Source organism: Diabrotica virgifera, chromosome 7, assembly GCF_917563875.1.
Source record: "Diabrotica virgifera virgifera chromosome 7, PGI_DIABVI_V3a".
Lineage (NCBI taxonomy): Eukaryota > Metazoa > Arthropoda > Insecta > Coleoptera > Chrysomelidae > Diabrotica > Diabrotica virgifera.
Window position 1 is genome coordinate 95,295,386 of NC_065449.1, and position 21,988 is coordinate 95,317,373.

General features: G+C 33.8%; 1 protein-coding gene across 1 annotated transcript in view; it reads right to left on the bottom strand.

The window, feature by feature from the left end:
• Positions 1 to 9,598: 9,598 nt before the first annotated feature.
• Positions 9,599 to 21,988, bottom strand: part of LOC126887850 (microsomal triacylglycerol transfer protein) — a 188,544-nt gene continuing 176,154 nt past the window's right edge. The window contains exons 10-11 of the mRNA XM_050655745.1: positions 16,408 to 16,575; positions 9,599 to 9,875 (exon numbers count right to left, since the gene is read on the bottom strand). Coding sequence (XP_050511702.1) covers positions 9,734 to 9,875; positions 16,408 to 16,575 — 310 coding nt within the window. The 3' untranslated portion in view covers positions 9,599 to 9,733. The remainder of the gene's footprint in view (positions 9,876 to 16,407; positions 16,576 to 21,988) is intronic.

Genomic DNA, 21,988 nt, shown 5'->3' on the forward strand with positions numbered 1-21,988 from the left:
GTGGATGCGTTTATCAGAATGGCCCTACTTGACACTATAGGTATTCAAAATAAATAATACGGAATTATTTATAGACAGTCATTATCGAAGATAATTTGTTGGTGAGTATTGAGGAAAAGTTTGAAACAGATGTAGTGAAAATAGAACTTGTTCCGATTATAAAATTTCTAACTAGTCACTTTCGTCAGATAGCGATGTTTGCGTTCAATTTTTGACTTGATATACAGTTAGTCCTGGATACCACGTACCAAATAAAAGATTATTAATCTCAAGCTGAAAATTTGTCCATAGATTAACGGTGTCGAGTCGAACAAACTTTGATTTATGGGAAATTGTGGAACGCGATAAAAGTTTATGATTGTGAAAAATAGCATGCTGTTTTTAAATTTATTCAATAGCCAAAGTTTATATAACATACGAAACAATGTGTGTCCGACAAAAATGTTGGGCATTTTAACCAGTCTGACACGTAGAACATGTCAAATGACAGGAATTATGTTGGTGATAAATAGCAATGATTTTTGCATGTGATTCAATAAAATTGTGTTTTGACTAGGGAAGTTCTGGGGTAGTTCTGATTTCTTTCATTATGTATGGATTTTGGCCTGCTGAATCTTAATATGAGGTTTGCGGACAAAATTTCTTGCCGGAACATTGAAAAAATCGCGAGAAAATCGAAAAATTTCAGCTTTTTTCCGCTTTTTTGCTCAAATCTCGAAAACTATTAACTTTTAGTAAATGGTCTGTTAACAGAGATTAAAGTACTTAAAATTATCTACAAATATCACTATTTACTTTTTTTTAGACGAAGTGCAAGTTGAAAATTGCCAATTTTTAACGGTCTCGGCAAAACCCACTTTTTACATTGCAAAACTTTAGTTTTTATTAGAATGCTGTCATTTGATAAATTTCTCCTAGTTTTCTGTACAAATAATAAATGTTAGTTCATAGGTGTAGGTGTGGTACGTCTCTTGTGGCAGTTTCCATGAGTCCATTCCGTCCTAAGAGGCCGGGAATGTCTCTGCTTTTCCCTTAGAGTCACAGAAGATCAGGCACAGATGGAGTCACAGTTTCAGTTGGTGTGAACATTTCCTTCGGATCTGTTATCTTGATTTCTGATAAACCTTGAGGTTTTGTCCTTTTAAAATGAATTAGTTGATCAGCTCCCTGACTTCCATAAACCTCAGGCGCGGGTTTCTTTTTTATCCGAGGAATGGATTGCTTAGGAGCTACTGCATGTTTTGGTGCAATACAAGAAATGCCACATATGACGTGAAAAGTGTGGTATTCGTCGATTGTAGTATGTACGTTAAAATCAGCGTTATCGTACACCTGCTATGTAAAGCACGGCAGGTCTATTTTCTGCGGAGCGTGAACAAATATATACGGCAATGGGTCTGCATGACCTGTCTTAGGTGCCAACATTTTGAGGCTTTGGGAACAATAATATAACATTTTCGAAAATATTTCTACGGCACTGGGACACCAATGAGTCTAAAATTTTATAAGCCACGCATATTTTCGGCTTTGGTAAATTGAGACCATAACACCTTGAACGTACATATACGGCGGCTGGGAATACAGACCCACTTGTTCAAAAACATATATATGCAGCGTTGGGACAGAAAGGGTTAACGTATATACAATCGACGGATACCACACTTTTTACGTCATGGGTGGCATTTCTTGTATTACACCAAAACATGCAATAGCTCCTAACCAATCTATTCCTCGGCTAAAAACTAAACCCGCACCTGAGGTTTATGGAAGTCAGAGAGCTGTTCAACTAATACATTTTGAAAGGACAAAACCTCAAGGTTTATCAGAAATCAAGATAACAGATCCGAAGGGAATGTTCACACCAACTGAAACTGTGACTCCATCTGCGCCTGATCTTCTGTGGCTCTAAGGGAAAAGCAGAGACTTTCTCGGTATTTTAGGATGGAATGGATTCATGGAAGCTGTGAGAAGAGACATACCATATTCATATTATGAACTAACATTTATTATTTGTACAGAAAACTAGGAGAAATTTATCAAATGACAGCATTCTAATAAAAACTAAAGTTTTGCAATGTAAAAAGTGGGTTTTGCCGAGACCGTTAAAAATTGGCAAATTTCAACTTGCACTTTAGACCGAACGGTTCGTCTAAAAAAAAGTAAATAGTGATATTTGTAGATAATTTTAAGTACTTTAATTTCTGTTAACAGACCATTTACTAAAAGTTAATAGTTTTCGAGATTTGAGCAAAGCGGAAAAAAGCTGAAATTTTTCGATTTTCTCGCGATTTTTTCAATGTTCCGGCAAGAAATTTTGTCAAACCTCATATTCGGATTCAGCAGCCCAAAATCCATAGTTAATGAAAGAAATCAGAACTACCCCAAAACTTTCTCACTAGCGAGCTCGTAGAGTACAAATTGACTGAATCAATGATAGTTTAATGAAAGAGTAAAAATCAATTGGAAGTTCTGTCCGATAAAATTCATGGGAAGTTTTCGTAGTCCGATGTTCGAAAATCTCTATATCTTACAGGTTTTGGACTACATAGACAGTTTCGAACGTCGGACTACGAAAACTTCCCATGTATTTTATCGGACAGAACTTCCAATTGATTTTTTACCCTTTTATTAAACTCTCATGCAAAAATCAGGGCCCGGATTACGTACACTCGATACGCATCGTATCCGCCATGTTTTCCCATAGCGCCTTACGGGAAAACATGGCGGATACGATGCGTATCGAGTGTACGTAATCCCTATGCAGGCTGCTATTTATCACCAACATAATTCATGTCATTTGACATATTCTTCGTATAGGAGTGATTAAAATTCCCAACATTTTTGTCGGACAAACATATTTTCGTATATTATATAACGTTGGCTATTGGATAAACTTAAAAACAGCCTGCTATTTTTCACAATCACAAACTTGTCAGGATGACACCTTTATCACGTTCCACGATTAAAGATTCCCCTGTTCTAGTGTTCCCATACATCAAAGTTTGTCCGACTCGACACCGTTAATCGATGGACAAATTTTCAGCTTGCTATTAATAATCTTTTATTTGGTACGCAGGATCCAGGACTAAGTGCTCAACAATTGATAAGGATCATAATTATTATTTCAAATATTTTAAAAGTTTGTTGACGTTGTATTTTTTTTGTTGGCTATCGTTAGAAAATGTATGTACATACTTATATAATTTTTTGGAATATAAATAATCAAAATCAAAAATAAAATATTTAAACAAGAAAACAATTTATTGAAAAAAAAGTAACATAAAATTGGGTTCTGCAAAATCCAAAATAACAAGATAATTGACTTACAAAACTTCAAAATCCAAGATCTTGTTGAACTTTCTCGTGAACGAATTAAACTTCTTAGGCCGTCCGCACATGGGTCGATCGAAGACACGTCTCGAAGTTCGCGCGTCTTGCTCGTCTTGTTCGAACCCTGCAGCACAAGCGATTGCTCTCCGAATAGTCGATTCAGGTCACATCTTCCAACCAGGAAGAACGCATTGTTTATATATCAACCAAAATGACTATTTCGATCTGTAAAAAGTACGGTATAGGGCTTTTCATCGATTGTCATTTGTTTCGAGCTTCTGTCATGTGTCACATAATATTAATATATCTACGTCATACGTCTTTGGTTTCTATCATTTGTATGTACCAATAACGTACGACGTAGATATATTAATATTATGTGACACATGACAGAAGCTCGAAACAAATGACTGTGAATGAAAAGCCCTATTGTTACATTTTTAGTACCTATTACCAGAGAACGGCAGTTCTCGCCAGTGGCGCACATCCACACTCCCCTACACGCGACACTATATATACACGAAATTTTCGATTTTCTAAATCTGACTGTATTGAAAATTGGGCCAACTCCCATCTTAAAGTTCAGGAAAAGACTCACCCATTCATATGTCAACCATCCAATTTGGTCCAAAGGTGTGGATTTTACGGCCCTTCATCCTATTTAGGGCCTGTTTTTCGTTCTCATCCCCAAAGCTACCAAAAACTTCGAAAATTCAACTTCGACCTTTGCGGTTTCTGATATTACTGATCATTACCTTTCTAACGCATGTCTAATTTTGAAAATCGGTTATACTATTCAAAAGTTACCGAGCTCAGAAATATTACTCAATTTTTATTTAAAAAAGGGAAAATGTTTGTCGGTATGTATGTATGTGGAAAAGTTAAACCGATCTGAATTTTTTTTCTGTGTTTGAAGAGGGGGTCAGGGCCGATTCAGAACCGATGTAGTTTGTGATTTTTGACCATCCATAAGCCAGCTATAGGACTTGGTAGGTACAAAACGGCATATTTTTTAGGGGTATATATCTTCGGTTCAAGAAGAGACAGGAGAACCGCAAATACACCAAATCAATAGTATTGAGTTAAGCTTTCAAATGGTGTCTAAGCCGCCAGGATCAGACATACACACGGCTCAGTATAGCCGAAAAACTGAAAAATTAAACTTTGAAAATTTTGGATTTTCGACAATTACTCAAAATTTCAACCTACGAATTGCGCCAATACTGAGCGTTTGTAGAAGGACTCTAGGCGAATCTACCGGTGTATACCTCATATCCGGGAAAATTCGAATTTTTAAGTTATTGGCTTCATAAGTATGATCAAATCTATTTCTTATGGGAAAAACGGATTTTCAAGCTCAATAATTCCTGTAATAGCTCCAGTTATCATACTTGACCTTAGATTCATCAGATACTACTTGTCAATACGTTTCAAACTCATGTTTAGTGATCAAAATCGGTTAAGCCGTTTAGAAGTTATTAAGCTACAAAAGTATAATCCAATCAACGATTATTCCCTAAATGGTTTATGTAGTTGTAGTGGTTACGACGCTAAATTTGATCTGGCAACGGGCAATTCAAGTTCATTTACCGGCCATTTCAATATTTTTTTTCAATATATTTCGAATAGAAAAAAAATCTAGGGTACAGCTGGTTCCTAAAAAAACTGACGACTCTTAAAGCGTATTTTGCAGAAAATTGAGCAGTGTATTTTGAAGGATAAATACTTATTATTTACATACTGTCACTGTCACTGCTAAATCTTAAAATTTGTCAGATAACTTATTCTGTTCAACCTCAAAAAATGTCTCCACGGAACTAAAAGCAAGAATTGTAACGAAATTAGAAGATGCGGTTGGTCACTATCTGCCGTAGCGAACCATTTTAACGTAAGCAAAACAATAGTTTTTAATATTAATAAAATATGGAACGAACAAGAAACTCTCTAAAGAAAGCAAGGATCTGGAAGAACAAAAATATCTAGCGCTCATAAAGATCGTACGCTTTTGGAGAGATTAGAAGAGAATCCTTTTGAAGATGCGAAAACTGCAAGAATCATGTCACTTGATGTCACAGTTTCCGGGAAGAAAGACAACAACTTGGGGCAGAATTAAAGCATCGCATCTTAGGTACCGAATTGCAGCAAAAATTACTTGTTTATGAATAATTATTACAATTTTTTACTTTTTTTTTTACTTAATAATTATTACAATTTATGAATTAACATATTATGTAATCAGTTGTTTGTTTGTTTATTTTATTATTTGTCTGTCATAATAAATATAATATAATGTCAGAAAAATCGAATACACTGCTCAAAATGATCAAATCTTACTAAGAGTCGTATCAGTTTTTTTTAGGAACCAGCTGTACATTCGATGGACACTAGATCATTTGGGAGATAATGCGACAAAGGCGACTATTTATAAAGCTTAACGTGTAATCGAGAAACATTGCATTTAACTTCATACATTTAATTTATACATAACTTTAAAAAACTCCTGATACAAGAATGAAAAACCGCTAAACGCCGTAAAAATGAGTGGCGCATACAATATTCCAGCTACAAAAGATCTGATATGAATATTACGTGGCGCGAAAATGTATTTTCATTGTGATGCAAAACAAAATTCTAGTTTTATTTTAAAAGATTTTTCCATAATATTTGCTAAATTTGAAGTAAAACGAGCCACAAAAGAGTAACTTTGATACAGTTTGAATTTTGAAACTCTTTTGTGTCGCGTTTACTTCAAATTTAGCAAACAATATGTAAAAATCTTTTAAAATAAAACTAGAATTTTGTTTTGCATCAAAATGAAAATACATTTTCGCGCCACGTAATATTCATATCAGATCTTTTGTAGATGGAATATTGTATGCGCCACTCATTTTTACGGCGGTTTGGCGGTTTTTTATTCTTGTAATTTGTATTCGCGAGCTCAAGCGAGGGTGTTGCCGCTTATTTGGAACTAGAGGAATTGGGATCAAAATATAAACATCATCCATTAACCTATGTATGGACGTCGTTTGAAAGCTTGTCGGATGTGTTCGTTTAATAAATAAATTATTTATATTAATTAATTACATCAATAACAATATTAATTATAGAAAAATACGATATCCCAATTACATCGGCCATTTTCATGCAACTGCACTGCCACCTATAGTCGATTGAGTTCGCGAATACAATGAGCATTAGATATGCGATGGAGCAAATCTCATGCTATCTACTCCGTCGCATAACATACACCAATTTTATCAGAAAAGTAGAAGTTTCAAACCGCGAGAGAGCGCTACCGTCGAAACTCACAGCCAATAGAAGGTTTAAGGGACTTTCGGCTCTCGGTAATAATGTAGTCTTTCATTCGGCGTTTAAATTTTTCAACAATACTTATTAGTTTTCTCAGGATTCGGAAAGAATGAATGCATTTAAATAGCATTGGACCAAGATTTTGCGCCTACCACCTTAAAGTTGGACTTATGCCGTTGGTTGCTTTTACTTGGGGGGGGGGTGAAAAAACATACGTTTAAAATAAGTCCGGAAATGGATAAACTGACTAAATGATTCTATACTCCATCTAATATACTTGCCGTAGCACGTCATCCGCGTAATAGCCTGTGACGTCACATGATATCAACACGAAATATTTAGGCGGTAGGTGTGTTCTTTTTTTGAATCATTTTGCCGAGTACACTTTAATTACAGCCACCAGACACATTTTATTATATACGCGTAGAAATAATATTTGAAGATTTCTATTAATGTTAACTTAAAGAAATACACATTAATATGTTTCATTTAATTTGTATAAATGGATTATAAAGCGTTTTTATGAAGCACATTTGTTCGGAACACACTGTAACTGTAATCGAACGAAGGTGATATTTTGGCATAAATTGGTAACATTTATTTGACAGTTGCGATGATGACACTTCATATTTGTTTTTATTCTTTACTATACGTATTTTTTTTATTATATTTACTGTTTTTATTATTTGCTTTGTAAGATTATAACTTAATTCTTTTTTCTATTTCTAAAGTTTTTATTTATTTACATACTTGTTTTGTTGTATAATCCATTTCCGCAAAAATTATGTGGTTCATTTGATTTAAAATGAATTCAATAATTTTTTGTAATTGGGCAACAATGTCAACTTAGATCTCTGATGTAGATAACGACGTGCAACGGTAAGCAACTTTTTTTCTATAGAGTTATTTCACAAAATTAATATTTTTCGATTTATTTGCGAGCGAAAATGTTTAGGAAGGATATTCCAGGGAAGGATAAGTGGGGGGGAGGAGAATAAGAAGGAGAGTGTCGTGGCTGAAAAATTATAGAGACTAGTTTAAATGCAGTTGAATAGAACTCTTCAGAGCAACGGTAGATAAAGTAAAGACAGTGATGATAACATGCAACCTCCGATTTGGTGACGGTATTTAAAGAAAACCATCCAACTGCTTATCAAGAATACACTAGTGGACCGAGCAAAACAGTATACCTATCTTGGAACAATAGTAAACGACAATGGGATCACTCACAAGAAGTAAAATGTAGAAGAGAAGGCTAGGAGTGCATTCAACAACATGGCCAAACTCTTTAAAAACCATAACCTTAATCTGGAGATAAAAGTAAGGGTCCTACGATGTCATATCTTCTCAAATAAATGGTTGTCTACAGCTAATGCCGTTTCCCTTCCGTCAGCCAGGACTTCCATTTTTTTTCGATCTTCCCAGTCTCCGTCTTCCAATCCTTTCTTAGACATGGCTTCGTCAACTTCATTTTTCCAAGATCGTCTCGGTCGTCCTCTTCTTCTCGTTCCTTTTGGGCTCCATTCTGCAACCTTCTTTATCCAAGTGTTTTCTGCTCTGCGTACGTAGCCGTACCATTTCAGTCTACTCTCGTCTATATATTGAAGGGCATCTTTTTCCACTTGCATTCTCCTTATCTCATTTGTTATTCTGTCTCTTCTGGTGAGACCACAGCATCTTTTCCAGTATTCCATTTCGGTTGCCAGAATGCTTTTTTTGGGTTTTTTTTGTGTATGACCCAAATTTCTGCAGCATGTCATGATGCTTCTTACTATTTTTTGGTATATCATTTTTTTTGTTTTCCCTTGATGTTCTTATTCCAGATTACATTATGGAGTTGTCTGATGCAAGATCTTGTTTGTCCCAATCTACTTTTTATTTCTGCTTCTCTTGTTCCGTTTTTCGACATTATAAAGCCCAAATATTTAAAATTCTTCGTTCCTTTTATTTCAACTTGTTCTTCTACTACGGAATATTATACTACGGAGTTCAATCCTCGACAATCACTGAAGTGATGGAGAAAAAACTTAAAGCCTTCGAGATATGCAAGCGAATCCTAAGGATATCATGGACGGACAAGATATCCAACGAGACCGTATTACGAAGAATGGAGAAAGGATATCCTTTTAATCGTATGAGATGTATACGATTAAAAGGAGAAAGTTACAATATCTCGGACGCATAATGAGAAACGGCATTAAATACAGATTATTGAAGGTAATCCTTCAAGGCAAAGTATTCAGAAAGCAAGGAATTGGGAGAAGAATATAATGGTTAAAGAACCTGAGGAAATGGTTCTCCACAACAACTAATCTATTTAAAGCATCAGTTAATAAAATAATTATAGCCAGAATGATCGCCAATGTTCGAAACTAATAGGCACCAAAAGAAGAAGACTTAAAGAAGAAGAACCATTATTAGGACAGAAGAATAAATACAGAAATATGAGGTTCCCACCACTTATTGAGTGTCTTGTCACCAGCCTCACACAGCTCTCCAAATGTTGTATCCATGATACCGACTATAAATAACAAGATAATATATTGCGCATCCTGAAGAGATATGAGTCGTGACGTAACTGGAGACCTGCAAGTTCGTAATGATTCGTAATGTCCGATTAGTTTGAGTTTTTCGCGATTCTGATTCGTAATGTCCGATTAGTTTGAGTTTTTCGCGATTCTCCAGTTACGTCATGCGATGCGCGAACTCGGACGTATAGGGAAGATCCTATCTTGTTATTTATAGTATCATGATTGTATCCATGTTGTATCTACTAAATCTCGTCTACATGAAGCTGGTCCATACTTAATAATACAATTTAAATTATTAGACATTACTATTGAATGTATTGGATATGTTAAAAAACTGCAATGAAGGTGATATACTTACATCTTCTTCTCTAACTCTAGTTCCCTCACATCCGTATTTTACTTGGATATTTAAGAGATAAAAGTAAAAGTCTTATTTAAATCTTTATTTGTATAATATAAAATATTTACATGGTCATTTTTGATTGAATTTTAAAAACTAAAGTCTTTTTACACCACAGCTCTTATAATTGGTTCATTCACGAAAGCATTCAAAATTAGTCTTGTCAGCTAAATATTGCGTTACACATTTCAGTATTTTTCTTGTTTAGTGCATATGTTGTACCTGGAATAATATATTTTTGGTATCTAGATATCCTCATCTTGTGTTTACTTCCTGGAATCCTTTCCACTTTATGAATATTGTGCCTAAAATTTTATTCAAATAATTATATTGTTTAAAAAATGAGAAGTCCCAGATGTAAACAATAAATCTGAAACCTCTCGCGGAACCAATTTCTGGGTATATCCCTAATCTCTGCCTTTTACAATTTATAAGGTAAGGAGACGACGAATAAAGGAGACGAAAGGGACTACAATATGCAGTCACATTCCGTCTATTCGTCTAGGAAATATTCCAAGTGAAAGTTAATCCCGTGTGCTCAAAATATGAGTAAAATGAAAAATAAAAGATAGCTTATGTTTCATTTCGGTTCTGGTGCTACTCATTTCTTTAATATATGTCGCTACAGTATCCGACACACAACTTATTTTTAAAATTCAGCTTGAATAGACAGTTTGGTTTCGTTTCGATTCAGAGGTGTGCATGAAATGAAATTTTCATTTTTCATTTTACTCATACCCACATAACAATTTCATGTTCTTAGTAGATTCATAGAACATACTTTTCAGAAAAAGTATACCTACTGAGAATATGCGTAATTACCATTGCGAATGTGCAGAGCAGATACTGAGTATATACTACATTACAGTACTTAAACGTTCTATGTATATACTCAGAATGTACTACCGCACTTCTTTTCAGTATATACCAAGAATATACTTTTTAGAACATTCAAAGGGAGTGCCATAAACCTTCTATTTATATACTTAGAACGTACTACCGCACATCTCACATCTTTTTAGTTTATACCAAGAACGTACTTTTTAGAATATTCCAAGGAAGTGCCATAAACCTTCTATTTATATCAGGGTTGCAAAAAAACATGTTTTTTTAATTTTAAACAAAACACATGCTTTTTTTGTTTTAAACGTTTTTTTTTGTTTTAAACGTTTTTTTGCTTTAAACATGTTTTTTTTGTTTTTAAATTTAATATTTTAAACAAATAAAACTTAGAAGAAAACATTGTTTAAATCATATTTTCTTAAACATAACATTAATTGAAGGTGTTTGATCTAGTATTCTACTAAATAATAGATAAGAAATTGCCTGGGGAACCCCAGACTATTTACTATTTATAAATTCGCATAGCAAGTTAGCTATTGCAATAACGTCTACTGTCAGTTATTTTGTGGTGGCCCCAGCTCATTTTTTGGCAAATTTGCTTGATCATCGCTTTAGTGGAAATAAACTTATCATCCATCCATTATAAATTATCATCCAGAAGCATTTTCAATTATTATTATTATTACCAGGCAAAGTGTGTACCCTTTAATCCATTTGTTTTCTAAACATCTATAATTGAGAATGTAAAACCATTGGCATGGTGGCGTTCTAAGAAAAATATAAATACTATAGCATTGAAACTTGCTCAACAGCTTCACAGAGCTATTGCATCATCAGCCAACATAGAAAGACTCTTCTCATCATACGGTTTACCATTCCAAACTACGTAATCGGCTAGGCCCACTAGGCAATGTCAAAGCTTCTAAGTTGGTTTCAATTTTTAAAGAACTTAATTACATCAGTGATGACGTGACTGATCAGATTGATGATTTGGATTACAAGATTACTATGAGACTAAAACATTTTTGAGAAATTGATTAACTCTTGTATGCAAAATGTTTTAAGTTTTACAATTTTTTTCTGTTCCGATTATTAATAAATAAATAATATGTATGTTAAAAAATTTATATAATGTATTTAATAATTTTTTTCGATGTTCATTATACATATTAACAAAGAAAATTAAAAAAACCCTTATTTAATTTAAGTGTTTTAAACAAAAACTGTTTTAAACATAAACAGATGTTTAAAACATGTTTAAAACAGTTGATTAAAACAAAATGTTTAAAACGAAACAACCCTGATTTATATACTTAAAACGTACTACCGCACATCTTCGTATGGGGAGAAAATATTTTTAAGAATATTCTAAGAACGTGCTATCAAGTGCTATATTGCTCAGAAGTATGTTTTCAACATCACCTAATCTCATCTTAGGTTCTACTGGTTCTACCAAATACCTACTATATTTACATATTCTAATTGCATATGAGAATGTAGTTAGTACCTACATTATACAATATTACTTAAAAACTAAGTACATATTTATAAATTTTAGTTATTTATATATAATATTTAGCTAAACTAAACTATGTATAAGTAACTAAAATTTATATAGGTACTTATACAGTGAGAACGCTTGAGTTGGAATAAATACATTATCTCGAGAATCAGCGAATTTGGAGAAAAATTCTGAGACAGGTCGATTTTTGTTTTTAAATTATGATCTTTTGGCATATATGTCATACTAGTGACGTCATCCATCTGATGTCGTGATGATGTAATCGATTATTTTTTTAAATGAGAGTAGGTGTTGTGTGATAGCTCGTTTGAAAGGTTATTTAATTCTCTATCCGGTAATATAAACATTAACATAATTATTTATACAAGGTGTACAAAACAAATTTTTTGAATTAAATTAATTTACACAAAAAGAAGAATGTAAGTAATTTATTTAATTCAAAATACGTTTTATTTCTGTCAGGAAAACAGGTAATAATGTTTATTTCACAAATAAACATTGCTTTTCACTTAAATTCAATGTTCAAACTGCTAAGAGACAGGTGGGTGGCAGTTTTAACATTGAATTTAAGCGAAAAACAATGTTTATTTGTTAAATAAACATTTCTTTCTGTTTTCTGACAGCACTCAAATGTATTTTGAAATAAAGGGATTACATACATCCTTATTTTTTCTCAATTAATTTAATTAAAAAACATAATTTTTGGACACCCTGTATAAACAATTATGTTAACGTTTATATTACTGAATAGAGAATTAATAAACCTTTTAAATGAGCTATCACACGATCCCTACTCTTATTCAAAAAATCATCAATTACGTCATCACGCCCAGATAGATGACGTCACTAATATGATATATACGCCAAAAAGTCAAAATTTAAAAATAAAAATCGACCTGTCTCAGGATTTCTCTCCAAATTCGCCTCTTCTCGAGATAATGAATTTATTCCAACTAAAACGTCCTCACTGTATGTACTTATCTAGATACCTACTATTTAAGTAATACTGAGTTACCACCAAAATAGATTATATTTTGAAGCACCGCAAACAAAATAAAAATATGTAGGGGAGAGTTGGATAAAACGGGATACATAACCTAGAGACATAACTAGTGCTGCTATCGATCGGACAACGACGAAAACTTGTTCTCAGTAGTCATTTTAACGTTTTCAGTTCGTTTTACCTTGATACCACTATTTGATGAAAAGTTGTTGTGTTTAGAACTGTTTGACTCTATTTTTTTGGTACGTACTTTGTACTTTTAAGTGCGTTGTTTTCTACATTATATTGCCTACTTATATAAAAATATAATTCCGGTGACCATTAAATATAATTAAGCACTCATTAATGAATATTCTCATGTGTAGTCTATCTAATTTACTTTCACGTTTAGGCAGGAGCCATTTTTGTTTTGAAAAATGTCTGAGTTGGACAAAACGGGACACTTATAAGTCGGATAAAATGGGATATAGTTTCTTATGTCCCGTTTTATCCACCTATTTATTTGTTGGCTTACTAATTTGTTAACTAGCGATATAAAGCGGGTTCTCATACCGCAGAAAAGAAACAACATATTTTTATGTACCTAACTTTTGTTCTGATATACGTACCTAGTCCTAAATACAAGGTCTAATTTTTCATTTTGCAACAAAACACAAAAATTGCCTATTTTTAAGTTTCTAACTACTGAAGATATTGTTTTTTCAAGAGTAAATTTTTCTTTGCAGATTTTTGTCTACTTAATTAAACTTTTTAGATAATTTTATACAAAAAATTAAATATTGTGAACCTATCCCGTTTTATACAACCGTGTTATGCTAAAACGGGATGTGTAGGACTTTATTAAATTTTTTTTTACTATTTTCCAGTCGTTAAAAATAGCTAAAAATATGTTTTTGTGTGCTTGAATAAATGTTATACCTATAAAAAATAATAATATAATAATTTCTTTAACATATTTTCCGTAATAAAAATAAACAAGAATGGTATCCCGTTTTGTCCAACTCTCCCCTATGTTCTTTAGTCCTAGTACTTTATCATTTGTCTTCATCCTTAACACTGCATAGATACAGATACAAATAATGCCTGTTTTCCTTTTCATATTTTACCGTTGTTTATCTCTAATCGTTCTATTCAGGTAGGAAAAGACTGGTCGTGTGGCCGTTTGCAGTTTGTTCACCAAACAACATCGGTGCATCGGTGGTTAGTGTTGCCAAACGATTGGAAATTTCCCTTTTTGCGGGACTTTTCATTATAAAAGATGATAAAGGGAAAAAGTTAACTCTAAAGGGCATTGTTGCTCCAGTTAAAATTGTACATATAATAAAAAAAATTAAAATATTTGAAAATAATTAAACATACCTTCTCAGATTTTGTAAACAGGAGGGAATTTTTTTATAAAAGTGGGAATTTTTAAAGTAAGTTGACGGAAAAAGCTTACTCGACGGTTGGCAACACCAGTCTTTGGTTGTGGATTTTGGTACGTTTTGGTGCTGGAATGGTCCATATTGAATTGAATGTACCCAAATTCAAATTCCAACGATGTAAAAATACTCATGATAAACTCGAAATGGTAAAGTCATTTCAATTATGAAAACGAATTTTTAATAATAAACGGTAATACAATTAATGTTTAAACTTTTTTACCATACAACAATTTTGAAATGAAATTCGTCCAATACTACCTACTATACATACATAAATTTTATTAATCATTCTAAAGAATAACGAAGTTGATAATCTATAAGGCTAATATTATACTTCCTATACATACATATTATTTTTAAGATATCTTAAAAGTATCTACTTATAAGTATGTGTTAAGAATGTACTTAAAAGTATGTGTTGAGAATATTCGATAAAGGTATATTGTAAGAATAAACTTTTACGAATATTCCGAGATACTACGTACACGAATGTGCTCAGTATATTCGGTACGAGAATATTCTTCGAAGTATATGCAAAGAACATGAAATTTAGAATGTTTTTTAAGGTACATACTATACTTGTACTACGCATATACTAAAAAGAATATACTCCGACGAATGTTGGTAGTATATGCTTTGAACATGATGCGAACATTATTGTTTTGTGGGTATTACGAATACACGGTACTCGTAATATGAGTAAAACTTACGGTTTTACTCATATTACGAGTACCAACTTTCGTTGGAATATTTCCTAGACGAATAGACGGAATGTGACTGTATATTGTAGAGTCCCTTTCGTCTCCTTTATTCGTCGTCTCCTTGCCCTATAAATTGTAAAAGGCAGAGTTAAGGATGTACCCAAAAATTAGTTCCACGAGAGGTTTCAGATTTATTGTTTACATCTGGGACTTCTCATTTCTTTAATAGATGTCGCTACAGCGTCCGTAATACTATTTTTATAATTCAGCTTAAATAGATATTTTGGTTTCGTTTAGATCCAGAGGTGTGCATGTAACCCCACTGAGGAGGTCTGGAGAGACCGAAACGTACGTATGGGGATGATGGATCATCTCTGAAAAATCTCCCATCTCTCTTTTTCTGTAAAATTTCTTGGTATTTTTTTAGACAGCAACCTTAAATGGTCCCTCCATATCGATTTGAAGGAAGAAACTATGTTCAGTTTGCTATGCTATAAGATCTGTTTCGAATGAACTCAATTTAGCATCTTCCAAAATAACATATTTTTCTTTGTTCGAGTCACATCTTCGTTATGGTCTTCCTTTTTGGGGTTCTGGTACAGCTGCCCAATTCGATTGCCCAACAACACATTGCAGAAGTTACTTTAAAGTTCACGGAATTTTACCCCTTCCATCTTTGTATATTTTAGAAACTGTTTGCTTAATTCGTAAACATCTATTACATGTCTTTCCACCAAGACCTAATCATTACTACTTCACGAGAAATTCTACCTTTGACGTCTATTTACCGACTTCGTCCTCTGAGTTAGTATTCCGCAAAAAAACTTTACAACCATCTCCATCTACAACTTAAATCTGCAAAATCTTTCCCCAAATTCCGTAAACTGACAAAAGCCTACTTATCTGAAAGACCATATTATTCAGTAGAAGATTTTCTTAATCCATATCTAAGAAATTACAGTCGCTTTGCACAAGTGGTATTTTTATTATTTTTTATCTATATTTGGGTGTCATATGCAGCAGCTTAACTTTTAACTTTTAAACTTATTAATTACTAGGTAGACTATGCAATTTGCAATTTATTTAAATTTTGCAGTTGATTCTTTCTGTTTAACTTCATTATTTATTATTATTTTAAATATATTGACGATTTATGTAATTTTAGTAAATTGAATTGTTATTGTTTTGTTTTCTTGACATTTTATAAGCTTTGTCGATAAAATTGTACAATTTTTCATGGCAATAAAGCATATTTCTATTCTATTCTATTCTATTTTAACAGAAATGAAACATAAGCTGTCTTTCATTATATTATTTGGTTTAATTGATTTAAAGATATATTACCTAAATAAGGTGTCTGGTTGTGTAAGTCTCATACACAATTGAGCACCTGAGGAGAAATCAATATCGGTCTGCAGATCCAACCTGTACTCTATCGAAGCTGTAAATTCAGCTTTGGATTTCACAAATACGGTATCAATAGTGCTTGTACCCAGTATAATAACTCCTGCTCTGAAATAAAAGTATAAAAAATAGAAATATATTTTTTATATAATACGTCGGTCAATAAATCCCGGGCATAATCATGACATGGTGACTCTAGAATTTTACATAGTTTTAGGTAGTTGCAGCATACATTATTATTTACCGAGTTACAGTGTTTGAAGTTGTAATTGAAGAAGTGTTGAGAAAGGAGGAGGGTTAAGCAAGGGACTAACCATTCTTTCTTGTAAAAAAACATAGTTATGAAAACGAAGAGCATGCCTCGGATAAGGACGGATCTTTTAAGACGACAAAAGCGACGACAAAGGACAATGAATATAGGAACCTGGAACGTACTAAGCCTATATCGGCCTACAGCCCTAACTCAGGTGGTCAAAGAACTCCAGAAACATGGACATAACTGCCTTACAAGAGATTAGATGGACTGGAGAAGGCACACTAAAAACTAATAAATCAGTAGTATTTTTCAGCGAAAGCGAACAAGAACATCAATTCGGAACTGGTTTTATAGTCAAGGAAAGTCTTGTAGGGTCAGTCTTAACTTACAAACCCGTTAATGAAAGACTCTGTTATATCAGACTCAAAGGACAACTACATAACTATTCCCTAGTTGCTGCCCATGCACCGACAGAGGAAAAGGAAGAGCATGTAAAAGATAACTTCTATGAGAAACTAGAGGAACTGATAAATAATCTCCCCAAACAGGACATGCATATTATCTTAGGAGATTTCAATGCAAAGATTGGGAAGGAAGCAGCGTACAAACCAACAACAGGTAACCATAGTCTTCACGATGTCAGCAACGATAATGGAACAAGGTTAACAGACTTTGCAGCAGCCCACAACCTACTAATAAAATCGACAATGTTCGAACACAAGAAAATACACAAACAAACATGGGTCTCCAACGACGGCGTTACAAGAAATCAGATCGATCATGTTTTAGTAGATGCCAGGAGAGGTAGTAACTGCGTAGACGTAAGAAGCCTAAGAGGAGCTGATGGAGACACGGATCATTTTCTGGTAAAAACGAAGATAAGGACAAGAATAGCTTCCCAAAAAACACACAAGAATATACCAACACAGTTATGGAATACCGAAGTTCTACGTGATAATGAGACAGAACAGAAATTTCAAAAGGCTATAAAAATAGCTCTAACACAGACAGAGGACTATAACAACATAGACTCAGCTTGGGAAAATATAAAATTAGCTCTGACAAGCGTATCAGATGAAATACTAGGGCACAAAAAGAGAACAACAAAAAAATGGTTCGATGATGATTGCCTGAAATCCATAACAGGAAGAAATATGGCTAGAAGGAACATGCTACAAAACCCCTCGCACAACAACAATGAAATGTATAAACAAAGAAGAACAGAGACAAGAAAACTAATGAGAAGGAAGAAGAGGGAGTATCAAGAACAAATAATCAGAGATATAGAAGAAAAAAACGGAACAAACAAGCGAGACAGTTCTTCAAAGAAGTTTCAGATATCAAGACCGGGTACAAAGCAAGAACAGGAAACTTCCTTCAAAACGACAGCGGGCAGATTATCACTGACGACAAGGAAATCCTAAAAACCTGGAAGGAATACTTCTATCAACTATTAAACGACCAAGCTAGCAGAAATACATCAAACACAGAAGTACATACAGCTGAAATAGAAGACCAATACCTGACATACGAAGATTTAATATAGGCAATTAAAAAACTTAAAAAATAATAAGACACCAGGTAGCGATGGTATACCCGCAGAGTGCTTAAAACATGGAGGAGAAGCGTTGTACAGTTCTATATACAAGCTAATTCAAGACATTTGGCGAGAAGAAACAATGCCAGATGAATGGAAAGAAGGAGTTATTGTACCAATACACAAAAAAGGAAACAAAAAGCAATGTATTAACTACCGGGCAATAACACTCCTAAACACCACCTATAAAATCCTTGCAAACATCCTGCTAGAAAGAACCAAAGAATACACAGAAGAAATTGTTGGAGATTATCAATGCGGATTTAGACCGGGCCGCTCTACTATTGACCAGATATTCACAATAAAACAGATAATGGAAAAATGCTGGGAATTTGATCGTGAGCTTCATCAGATGTTCATAGATTTTAAACAAGCATTTGATAGAGTATGCAGGGATAGACTGTGGACAGCGATGCAGGAACTTGGCTTTCCAAAAAAAAACTAGTCATGTTGATACGGATGTGTATGGAACAGTTACGATGTAAGGTGAGAGTTGGACAACAATACTCGGAGACATTTGAAATAAACAATGGGCTAAAACAGGGAGATGCACTTTCACCACAACTCTTCAATTTAGCTCTGGAGCACATAATCAGAAGTGCAAGAATCGAAAAACCCAATACAGTATTTCATCGAGAAGGACCAAACTTACTACTGGCATTTGCAGACGATATCGATCTAATAGGTATCACACGATTAAGGATGAAGGAGACTTTCGTGAGGTTCGAGAAGGAAGCAGAGAAGATGGGGCTCCAAATCAACGAAAACAAGACGAAATATATGTATATGAGCCGCAATAACCAAAGCAGAGACAGAATTGGTCAGAACATCACCATAGATGACTTTAACTTTGAGCGCGTTAGAGAATTCAAGTATCTTGGAACAACAATAACTGAAGACAATAACGGATTACAAGAAATAAACAACAGGATACAGGCCGGCAACAGATGTCTTTTTGTCCTCCAAAGCCTTATAAAATCAAAACAATTAACAAGACGTACGAAGATACAAGTCTATAAAACAATCATACTACTCGTTGTGATGTATGGAAGCGAAACGTGGACGATAACAAAGGCAAACGAAGAGAGACTACTTGTTTGGGAAAGAAGAATCCTAAGGAAGATCTTTGGTCCTGTGCTGGATGAAGCATCAGGACAATATAGGATAAGAACTAACAAAGAGCTCGAAGAACTTTACCCAGACGCCAACATCATAAAAGAAATAAAGTCCAGAAGACTCCAATGGGCGAGACACCTCAGAAGACATTCTGACCAAAGAACAGTAAGACTGGTGTGGGAGGAAGTCCCAACTGGAAGGAGACCAGGCGGACGCCTTCGACTCCGGTGGCGAGATAATATAGCAGGAGACCTAAGCGCGATGGGCGTGGAGAATTGGATGGAGGTTGCTCAAGACAGAAAACAGTGGAGGCATGTTGTCGAGTCGGCTAAAACCCACGAAGGGTTGTAACGCCACGGAGTAAGTAAGTGTTTGAAGTGACGCTATTTTTGTGAATTTTATAAAGAATGGATTCAAAGTAATTTAAAATACCGTCAAAATTGAGCAATGGCTAAAAAACTGTTACCGGGACCTGCTCCATCGATTACAACCATTAAACGATGATTTGCTGAATCCAAACTCGGTCGTACAGACATCAGTGATGCTGAGCGCTCTGCAACCTCAAATAATGCAGTTGAAAACGCTGAACATTATTATTGAAACCCGTAAAGTTAAGTTGCAAGAGATAGCTGATCCTCTATAGTTATCAAAGAGTAGCATTTTGACGCTACTGTAAGAAGAGGAGTACGACAAGGATGTGTACCATGCCCACTACTTTTTAATATGTGCTCAGAAGAAATGTTTAAAGAGGCACTTCTTCTTCTTCACGTGCCACTCCTAGCGGAGATTGGAAATCATCATGGCCACTCCGACTTTGTTAGCGGCGCGCCTAAAAAGTTCAATGAAACTACACCCCAACAATTCACGTATATTTCGAAGGCACGATATTTTTCTTCTTCCCACATATCTTTTGCCTACATGATATTTCTTAAAAGTTCGTACTTTTCACCCCTCATAATGTTCCCCAAGTATTCCATCTTTCTAGCTTTTATCTCATTTATAATTTCGCATCTTTTGTCTAAATTTTGGAGGACTTGCGTGTTAGTGACGCAGTCCATCCATGATATTTTGAGAATGCGCCTATAGCACCACATCTCGAATGCTTCGATGTTTTTATGGTCGACTGTTTTAGTGTCCAAGCCTCAACTCCATATAATAGCGTGGAAAAGACATAACACCGCAGTATTCGTATTCGTAACTTTATGTTGATATCACGATTGAAAAAGAGGCACTAGAAGACATCAATGAAGGCATCTCAATTAATAGCCCGATCAAAGAACAATCTGACCCCAAAAAAAATAAAGGAAGGATGAAAATTTGGGAATAGGTAGTTGAAATTGTCTATTATTATATAAGAAAAAGTTTACAATTCTACATCCCCTCCATTTTACAAAAATGGAGGGGAAAACCCCCCTCTCGAAGGTGAAAAATATACATTTAAAATAAGTCCGGAATTGGATAAAATGACTAATTCTAAGCAACTTTTGTTCTGTAGAGTTTTTTCCTTAAGTCAATACTTTTTGAGTTATTTGCAAGTGAATATGTTCATTTTTAACAGAAAAAACATGTTTTTGGACAGTTTTTCGGAGATAACTCAAAAAGTAAGTATTTCAGCGAAAAATATTCTTAGCAAAAATATAGCTTATAAAAAACTGAAAAAAATTATGTATGCTTGAGGTATGTAGACCCAGTAGAAGCAGAGTTGTAGCTAATCAAAAGTAGGTTCTTCTTCATCAAATTGCAAATCGAATATTTCACTGTAAAATAACCCAAAAACGAAGCACTTTTCGGGGAAAGTTCATTTCAACTTTTTTAAAGTGTTTAAAAAAAGGTTTATTTTTGTTTAAAAAAAAAACTTGTAACATTAAAAGTAAGTGAGTTGCGTTCAAAATATTGTTGGTTTCATTTATTTTTTTGTAAAAAAATCGCGAAAATCACTTTTTAATTAGCATCACAAATAAATTTTATCATTACCACTTCACAAGTTACTTTACTTATACAGGGTGGTTCATCTTATTCGCCTCGGTGTCTGTACGAAAAACCACTTGATATTTAAAAAAAATTTCTTCACAGTAATATACAGGGCCATTAATACTACAATATAAAAATAATGTGAATTATACAGGGTGCTCCAAAAAAGAGTGGTATATCAAAGTTATATTTTTTCTTATGGAATGCCCTATATATGATGACATTATTGAATTGACCTTTAAAAATAAGCTATACTTTCATAAGGGTTCCCTATACCTAAATACAGGGTGTTTTGATTTATTTAGATTTTTATAAAAATGTAAGGTTTTAGAAAAAAATAAATATCTACGAATCTAAGAATCAGTAACAAATTCTTTCTTGGATCTTAATAATTGACTATTTAGCATACTTAAGCAGATGCTTATTGCAACAAAGTTTCTTACAGGGTGGTCAAAATATGAGATTGTTCTATTAACAAATTCAAACTGTAATAACTTACTTATTTTAAATAGAACACCCTGTATCTTACTAGCCTATCGCGTAGAAAATTTATTTAGCTTTCAATTCTTGTAGGGTTTCCT